This window comes from Mustelus asterias, chromosome 9, assembly GCF_964213995.1.
Source record: "Mustelus asterias chromosome 9, sMusAst1.hap1.1, whole genome shotgun sequence".
Classification (NCBI taxonomy): Eukaryota; Metazoa; Chordata; class Chondrichthyes; order Carcharhiniformes; family Triakidae; genus Mustelus; species Mustelus asterias.
In genome coordinates, this window is record NC_135809.1 from 19,553,356 (window position 1) to 19,563,374 (window position 10,019).

General features: G+C 44.9%; 1 protein-coding gene across 3 annotated transcripts in view; it reads left to right on the forward strand.

Moving 5' to 3' along the window:
• The window catches only part of LOC144499083 (ras association domain-containing protein 9-like), a 32,440-nt gene extending 23,149 nt beyond the window's left edge, over nucleotides 1–9,291 (forward strand). For 2 of the 3 annotated variants that reach the window (XM_078221153.1, XM_078221154.1), the window contains exon 2: nucleotides 7,966–9,291. In XM_078221153.1, coding sequence (XP_078077279.1) covers nucleotides 8,010–9,248 — 1,239 coding nt within the window. In that variant the 5' untranslated portion in view covers nucleotides 7,966–8,009 and the 3' untranslated portion in view covers nucleotides 9,249–9,291. Of the gene's footprint in view, nucleotides 1–6,395; nucleotides 6,446–7,965 lie in introns of those variants that run through there. The other variant, XM_078221152.1, reaches the window with a different exon arrangement.
• The last annotated feature ends 728 nt before the right edge of the window (nucleotides 9,292–10,019 follow it).

The window sequence follows — 10,019 nt, forward strand, 5'->3', positions numbered from 1 at the left end:
AAAGTAGAAAGGGTTGAGAGCTTCAAGATTTTAGGTGTGCAGATTACCAACAACCTGTCCTAGTCCCCCGAGGCTGACACTATAGTTAAGAAAGCCCACCAAGCCTCTACTTTCTCAGAAGATTAAAAAAATTTGGCATGTCAGCTATGACTCTCACCAGCTTTTACAGATGCACTATAGAAAACATTATTTCTGGGTCCAACACAGCTTGGCATGGCTCCTGCTCTGTCCAAGACCGCAAGAAACTACAAAAGGCCATGAATGCAGCCCAATCCATCACGCAAACCAGCCTCCCATCCATTGACTCTGTCTACACTTCCCGCTGCCTCGGAAAAGCAGCCAGCATAATTAAGGACCCCATGCACCCTGGACATTCTTTCTTCCACCTTCTTCCATCGGGAAAGATACAGAAGTCTGAGGTCACATACCAACCAACTCAAGAACAGCTTCTTCCCTGCTGCCATCAGACTTTTGAATGGACCTACTTCACGTTAAATTGATCTTTCTCTACGCCCCAGCTATGACTGGAGCACTACATTCTGCACTCTCTCATTTCCTTCTCTACGCTTTGTCTGTATAAAGTGCAAAAAAACAATACTTTTCACTGTATGTTAATACATGTGACAATAAGAAACAAATCAAATCAAATCAAGTCACATTTCAAGACCTTGTACCATAGATATGTGGCTGGAATTCTCCAGCCATTCATGTCCTGACACCGCTGCCAGCAAGAATGGAGAATTTTGCGCTCCGCCAGATCTCCCTTCACTGCAGTAGAACTGGAGAATCCCAGTTCCAGGCAAGGTCAGAGATCCTAGATTTCAGATAATCCACCCTAAAATGATGTGCTTTTTATTTGTTCCTTAAACATTCGCAAAGAACTAAACAACGGCTACTATAGAGAACCTCCAACAATATTTATATTTAGATACATTGACCTTCAGGTACGCTTACCTAAATTATGCACTGGACCCCAAAGTACCTCTGCATTACTGAAACTCAGCTAGTAATATTAACACTTGATGGCAACTTGGTGGTAAAGAAGACATATGGCAAGCTTTATTGATTGGAGCATTGAGTACAAGAGTCAGGATGTCATGTCCCGGCTTTATAAAACTTTGGTTCGGCTGCGCTGAGAGTATTGCGTTCAATTCTGGTTGCCACATTACAGGAAGGATGTGGAGGCTTTGGAGAGGGTGCAGACAAGGTTTACCAGGATGCTGCCTGGATTAGACGGTATGAGCTATAAGGTGAAACTGGACAAAATAGAGTTGTTTCCTCTAGAGCAGTGGAGGCTGAGGGGAGACCTGATAGAAGTTTAAGAAATTATGAGAGGCATAGGTAGGGTTGACAGCCAGAATCTTTTTCCCAGAGTTGAAATGTCTAATACTAGTGGGCACGCACTTAAGGTGAGAGGGGGAAAGTTCAAAGGAGATGTGAGGGGCAAGTTTTTTACACGGAAAATGTTGGGTGTCGGGAACACGCTGCCAGGGATGCTGGTGGAGGCAGATATGATAGGGGCATTTAAGGGGTTTTAAGATGAGCGCATGAATATGCAAGGAATAGAGGGATATGGATCAAGGGCAGGCAGATGGGATTAGTTTAATTTGGCGTCATGTTTGGCATAACATTGTGGGCCGAAGGGCCTGTTCCTGTGCTGTACTGCTCTATGTTCTATGTTCTAATACTAAGTTTATGAAATGCTCAGAAAATTCAACAAGCCATCCAATCTCGGTTATTACTGGGCTTCATACCAGTCCAGAGTTACCTCCCACCAGCTGTGGATCTTCCAAAATTCTCAAATTCTGGAAAGGTCCCAGCAGAGTGGGAAACCGCAAAGAACTCAAGAACGGAGAAACAGAAAGCAGGAAACTATAGGCCAGTCATTGGGAAAAAGCTGGGATTCATTATTAAGAAAATAATAGCAGGACTTTTAGAAACTCATCATTAAGCAGAGTCAACTTGGTGTTCTGAAAGGGAAATGATGTTTAACAAATTTAATAGATTTCTTTGAGAATGTAATAAACAGGGTCGATAAAGGGATGCAAAATTGGATTTGGATTGCTGGACGTAGTTCATGGACTAATTCCTGAATCTTATTGTCTCTTTTTGCATAAATTACAGAAAAGCAATAAACTCTCAAAGGAAAATAGCAACAAAGCTGCAACATTTTTGACAGATTAGTTCATCTTTTTTTTGAAGAGATTAGTTAACATGGGAGTAGTAACATAGGAACAGAACAGGAGTAGGCCATTCAGCCTGTTCCACCATTCAGTTGAGATCATAATGTATCCGTAACCCAGAACTAATAGCATTTGATGGGTGCTTATTCCACTTATCTGCAACACTTCAAATTGGGAGGAAACAATAGCTTGTAATCCCTAATCCGATTTAGGTTCTTTAGTTTTACACTGTTACTTTGGTACCAGCCGTATCAATTGATTATATGAAATCTTAAGAGTCTATATGATAAGCTCCTTTGAGATCAATTTTAGCATTTCATAGAATCCCTACAGTGCAGAAAGAGGCCATTTGGCCCATCGAGTCTGCACCGACCACAATCCCACCCAGGCCCTATCCCCGTATCCCTACATATTTACCCGTTAATCCCTCTAACCTACGCATCCCAGGACACTAAGGGGCAATTTTTTAACCTGGCCAATCAACCTAATCCGCACATCTTTGGACTGTGGGAGGAAACTGGAGCACTCGGAGGAAACCCACGCAGACACAGGGAGAATGTGCAAACTCCACACAGACAGTGACCCAAGATGGGAATCGAACCCAGGTCCCTGGAGCTGTGAAGCAGCAGTGCTAACCACTGTGCTACCGTGCCGCCCATTTAGTTGATGTTGTTATTGACCTTTGCAATTGCATGTCCCCTTCCACCCCACCAAACATATCACAAAAGATTGAGTCATGAGAAGTTGGAGGTCTCTTATGCAGTTCATGTGATTCTTTATGCTCTCCCCATGTCTGCGTGGGTTTCCTCCGGGTGCTCCAGTTTCCTCCCATAGTCTTAAAATGTGCAGGTTAGGTGGACTGGCAATGCTAAATTGCCCCTTAGTGTCCCAAGATGTGTGATTAGCCATGGTAAATGTGTGGTGTTGCAGGGATAAAGCAGTGAGAGGGCCTGGTAATATACTCTGTCAGAGAGTCCATGCACACTCGATGGGCTGAATGGCCTCTTCTACATGGTAGAAATTATATGATTCTATGAATTACATCTATTTAATATATTGTTTGGTTTATGGAATGTGCTTAGAGTTCATACGAGGAGCAGGAGAAGGCCATTCAGCCCCTCAAGCTTGCTGTGTTATTTAATAGAGTCATGGCTGATCTCATAGCAACCTCAGATCTGCATCTCACCTGCCCCTGATAAACTGGCATTCTCTTTATTAGCAAGAATTCATCCACTTCTGCCTTAAAAATATGTGTGTTTCCTTCGGGTGGTCCAGTTTCCCCTTATGATTTGATTTGATTTATTATTGTCACATGTATTCGCATACAGTGAAAAGTATTGTTTCTTGCACGCTATACAGACAAACCATACCGCACTTAGAGAAGGAGAGGAGAAAGTGCAGAATGCAGTGTTGCAGTCATAGCTAGGGGTTCGAGAAAGATCAACTTAATGCAAAGTAGGTCCATTCAAAAGTCTGATGGCAGCAGGGAAGAAGCTGTTCTTGAGTTGGTTGGTACCTGTCCTCAGGCTTTTGTATCTTTTTCCTGATGGAAGAAGGTGGAAGAGAGTATGTCCACGGTACATGGGGTCCTTGATTATGCTGGCTGCGTTTCTAAGTCAGTGGGAAGTGTAGACAGAGTCAATGGATGAGAGGCTGGTATGTGTGATGGACTGGGCTGCATTCACGATTCTTTGTAGTTTTTTGAGGTTTTGGTCAGAGCAGGAGCCAGACCAAGCTGTGATACAACCAGAAAGAATGCTTTCTATGGTGCATCTGTAAAAGTTTAAAGTTTATTAAAGTTTAAAGTTTATTTATTATTGTCACAAGTAGGCTTACACTGCAATGAAATTATTGTGAAAATCCCCTGGTCACCACACTCCGATGCCTGTTCCGGTACAATGAGGGAGAATTTAGCATGGCCAATACACTTAACTAGCCTGTCTTTTGGACTGTGGGAGGAAACTGGAGCACCGGGAGGAAACCCACATTGTGCAGACTCGGCACAGACAGTGATCCAAGCTGGGAATAAAACTTGAGTCTCTGGCGCTGTGTGGCAACAGTGCTAATCACTGTGCCACTGTGGTGAGAATTGTAGCAGACATGCCAAATTTCCTTAGTCTCCTGAGAAGGTAGAGGCGTTGGTGGTCTTTCTTAACTATAGCTTCAGCATGGAGGGACCAAGACAGATTGTTGGTGATCTGGACACCTAGAAACTTGAAGGTCCCGACCATTTCCACTTCATCCCATGGTCCAAAGATGTGCCATTAGGTGGAATGGCCATGTTGAATTGCCCCTTAATGTCCCAAGATGTGTAGGTTAGGTGGATTAGCAGGGCAAATGCATGCTGTTACAGGCATAAAGTGGAGCAATGGGCTTGGGGTAAGATGCTCTTTCAGAGTGTCGGTGCAAACATGATGGGCCAAATGATCTCCTTCTGCACTGTAGGAATTCTATGGTTCTGTATATTTCAATCACCTTTTACTCTTCTAAACTCCAGCAGATACAAGCCTAACTGGAACAACCTTTCCTCGAGACACAACCTGATCACTTGAAGATGCTTATAGAATCATAGAATCCTACAGTGTAGAAGGAGGCCATTCGGCCCATCGAGTCAGCACCGAACACAATCCCCATAACCCCATGCGTTTATCCTAACTAGTCCCCCTGACACTAAGGGGCAATTTAGCATGGCCAATCCACCTACCTGCACATCTTTGGAGTGTGGGAGGAAACCGGAGCATCCAGAGGAAACACGCAGACACGGGGAGGAAGTGCAAACTCCACACAGACAATGACCCAAGCCGGGAATCGAAACCGGGTCCCTGGCGCTGTAAGGCAGCAGTGCTAACCACTGTGCCACCGTGCCGCCCTATGGTAGAAAAATCTGTGAAACTCAAAAGCAAACCAAAAAAATGAACAAATGTTCTCTCAGTCATTCCTTTGTTGACCTACAAAGTTGATCTAAAGGACTATCTTAAAACCTCCATCTCATTTCCTACTACATCCAGTAATTTTAACATTCCTTTTAACCAGCTGAGGTCAAGCACAGCAGTACATAGTGAAATGTCATTTTTATTTATAGGTCCATTCAAATAATAACATGGCATTCTCAATTTTCTAAGAATCTATTGTTCTAATCTAATCTGTTGAAAAGTAACTTTGAAGGGTTTGGAATGCACTGTATCTAAATCCGGATTGTATTCATGAGCTAATAAAAAAAAACGTTTTAAATGCTGAAAATACTTGAAATGCATTTTTCTCCAAGGCTTAATCTATCAAAGTAAATATATTCATAAATAATCATTGCATTTCTTAAACAATTCCAAGCACTGTAGAATGTCTGTAAAGAGATTTCAAAGGCAAATGTTAAATCTGTGCAATGGAACCTTAAATGAACATATAATTTACTGAAGGATGTATCATGGAATGTTAAACAACATGTTCTGTAAAGTAAATTGTGTTTATCACAACAAAGCAAAGTTTATAATTAAAAGTCAGGAAGGCGCATTTTTAATTGGCATTTGTGCATAAGCGTGATAATGTATTTGATTAATTGTTTTGTGGTTCATCATATAAAGTAACCTGAAATTCTGAGGGGTCCAATATCATGGAATGTGTGTAACATATTATGATATTGTCTTATATCCTAATAGGCATTATAGAGTCCCAAAGTGCAGAAGGCGGTCATTCGGCCCATCGAGTCTGCACCGACAACAATCCCACCCAGGCCCTATCCCCATAACCCCACATATTACTCTGCTAAACCCCCTGATAATAAAGGACAATTTACCATGGCCAATCAACCTAACCTGCACACCTTTGGACTGTGGGAGGTAACCACAGCACTCAGAGGAAACCCACGCAGACACGGGGAGAACGTGCAGACTCCGCACAAACAGTGACCCAAGCTGAGAATTGAACTCGGGTCCCTGGCGCTGTGAGGCAGCAGTGCTAACCACTGTGCCACCATGCCACCACTGTTACCACTGTATATTGTGTGAGGTAGTGCATCATACAGGACTTATGTTAAGCAATTTGAGATGCTTAAGTAGCATTATCCCTGAATATAGTTGTCATATTTCTTTAAAAAAGGACCATGCTGTTGAAACCTTTCATCTTGCACTCATCAGAAGAGCTCACAAGATCAACCAACAGTAAAGGAAACAGCAATTTATACAGCATGAGAAGGGAGTGCTGGTCGTTTGGCAAATTGATGGAGTTGTTGCTATAGAGAATGCAACAGAGAACAGTTAACTGCCAAGGTTTTATTCAAATTTTCTTTTTTCAACAATACTCAAGTTCTGTACTATAAAATGACTATAATTTTCATAATTTATTTTCTATCCAGCAACCAATGTCAACATTTTAAACTACATAGAAACTGCAGGAATTATATGTGTAGGAAAAAGAGGAAAATCAATGTAAATTATATGAAGATTGCTCGAGATTGATAGTTACGGGAGAATTTTGAAGTAGAAATGAGAACTACTGATTATTTTCCATCATTCTGATACCAGATATGTCATTGGCTAGTTGTCAAGCAAAATATTGTTGAGACCAAATTCCTTAATTCTGCCCACAATGAAGCAGAAATTTTTATTCAACCCATTCTTGGCATATGGGTGTGGCAAGCATTTATTGCCCAGAAATATTGCACTTGAGAAGCCAGTGGTGAGTTACTATCATTAACTTCCAGCTGTTCACAGTGCTGTTAAGTAGGGATTTCTGGGATTTTCACCCAGCAATGCGTGATGATCTCTGCTCTTGATCCCACTAGTGTACCCACTAGTGCATGCACATCAATATGGCCAGTGTTGGATGCCCAGTTCATACGGGAAGGAAGATATGGCAATGCAGAGCCACCTGCAAGTGCCACCATGCTAAATGCGAAAAGTCTGCACATAATAAGCAATGTTTCGAGGAGAGAATCCCTACAGTACAGTAGGGGGCCAATCAGCCCGTGGAGTCTCTACCGACCACAATCCCACCCAGGCCCTATTCCTGTAACCCTAAATGTGTGGGGTTACAGGAATAGGGCCTGGGTGGGATTCCTGTAACCCCACACATTTACCCTGCTAATCCCCCTATTGGCCATGCTAAATTCTCCCTCAGTGTACCCGGACAGGCACCAGAGTGTGGCGACTCGGGGATTTTCACAGTCACTTCGTTGCAGTGTTAATGTAAACCTACTTGTGACTAATAAATAAAACAACAAACCAAGTTTTAAGAAGCAGCTAAGAAATGAGAAAAAAGTCCAAACGAGAGGAAGAATTCCTCGTTCAACATTTAAAAGATAGATTCGAGCGGACTTCAAACGCTTTTCGAAATAAAAAGAAAAATCCAGCCAAAAATGTAAATATTCTGAGGGTAAACGATATTTTGGGGAATTTAATTGAGCAGGTTGTGTGACAGGCAAGGTTCTCAGGTAGTTTGCCTTTACATTAAGGTTGACAGATTGTTCTGTCAGGGTATAATCGTAGGTTCTGGCAAATCAGTAAAAGCACACGGATGAATGAGGGAACAGAGGGGATGCTTGCAGCCTTTAACTTGAGGTGGAGCAATTCGGGGGTGCTAATTAAGAGATGCTTTAGGTTAAAGAGACAATATTTTCAAAGAGCAATGCAGTACAGGGAGGGAGGTTTGCCCTCAGGGAATTTTGTTTTGTTATAATACATGCAGCCACATGATGGTGTTAACTTGCAGCTCCGCTCTGTCAAGTTTCTGATTCGTATTTTTCACATGTGTCCTAATCCAGCTCCCCTCTTTGCTTTCTTTTCTGCAGATCTCTCTCCCTCTGCGGACTCTCTCTCTCTCCCGAGTGTGGCCATGGGCTCCCCGGAGGGTGCTCAGATCTCGGTGTGGGTGTGCCAGGAGGAGAAGGTTGTGTGCGGCTTGACCAAGCGCACCAGCTGTGCCCAGGTGGTGAGAGCCCTGCTGAAAGACCACCTCGCCAACACCTCGGGGGGCACCAGGCTGCTGCACGCGGCGCCGGGGGAATACTGCATCGTGGAGAAGTGGAGGGGCTTTGAGAGGCTGCTGCCATCGCCCACCAAGCTGCTGAGGCTCTGGCTGTCCTGGGGCGAGGAGCAGCCCAACGTGCATCTGGTCCTGGTCAAGTGGGGAGCCTCGGTGCCCGTGCCAGGGCTGAGGGCAGCCGAGGCCAGGGTGGTGCAGAGCCAGGGGGAGATGCCCAGCCCCGCCCAGTACATGAAGAGGCTGCCGGCGGAAAAGCAGAAGAGGATGGTCAGGAAAGCCTTCAAGAAGCTGGCCAGGATGAAGAGACTGCGGCAGGGCAGGGAAGGGATGGAGACCCTGGTCCACCTCATTGTCTCCCAGGATCACACCATCCGCCAGCAGCTCCAGAGGATGAGGGAACTGGACGGAGACATTGACTGCTTCCAGTCCCGCATGCACTGGGAGAGGATACAGAAGGAAGGGGAGAATTATGTCCAGGAGACCTACCTCCTGGAGGGCAGAGAGGACCAGCAATCACAGCAACTGGAGAGCAAGAGGGAGACACTGCTGCAGCTGGAGGGAGAGCTGCAGCAACACCGCAAAACCATCCATAAACTCAGCCAGGACATTGAGCAGGAGCTCAGGCAGGCCTGGGAGACAGATACACAGGAGGAGGGACAAGAGCACCAAGCCCCTAGCCCAGACCAAGAGCAGGCAGAGACCCAGAGGGTGCAGGGCGATTTGGAGAAGGGGATGCATGCTGCTCTGCAACTCCGGGAGGACTTCCAGGACATCCAGGAGCAGGTCAGGCTGCAGGAAGCCTCCCTGAGGGAGAGGGCGGAGGAATGCGAAAGCTTAGCCCGGCAGCTGGAGGCGCTGAGCCTGGCAGAGGAAGCGGAGAGGGCAGCCCCCCTGCCCGGGCCGGGGAAGGACTTGGTGGAGAAGTGGCCGCCGGATCCTGGCAGCGCTCCGTGCGGGAGCAGCTCACACCCCCTGTCCCCCTCCGATGTGAACGACACCGACTCAGACACCGGGATCAGCTCCACACACAGCCAGGATTCTGAGCCGCCTTGTGTCGAGGTGCTTCCCACTGCACAGAACTATCTTTAATTATCAGAGTCCTTGTGTGAACACAGGATGTAATCTTTAAACAAAAAAAAACTCCCCCATATCCATGGATAGTAGGTGTGTCTTTTTTAAAAAACACTACCCAGAATATCTGACTTTAAATTCAATGCTTCTTTCCACATGTTTAAGAAGATTTATGGAATTTAATCCTTTGTCCAGCTGTTATATATGTTTTTTGCACTTAGATTATTTAAATTAATGTAATTAGTCCTGAGTTTTCTGACCAATTAAGCTCCAAGCGCAGATTAGACAAAATGTTTTATAAATATCACTTCCTTACAATAACATTACACTGCTTAAGAAAGAGGCAAAATGGATTAAAGTCGCAAAACTGATTTGTGATCCAGAGACACAGACATCACCCTGATTGTTAGAATCATAGGTTCCGATACTGCAGAAGGAGGTCATTCGGCCCATCGAGTCTGCACCAACTACAATTCCACCCAAGCCCTATTCCCATAACCCAATGCATTTACCCCAGCTAGACCCACTGATACTAAGGGGCAATTTTGCACGGCCAATCCACTTAACCGCACATCTTTGGACTGCGGGAGGAAACCGGAGCACCTGGAGGAAACCCATGCAGAAATGGGGAGAATGTGCAAACTCCACACAGACACTGACCCAAGCCGGGAATTGAACACAGGTCGCTGGTGCTGTGAGGCAGCAGTGCCAACCACTGTGCCACCGTGCCATTTTTAGAGTCTTAGCTGACAATTGTGGAGCCAATGCAATTCATTCCAACAACCCGGT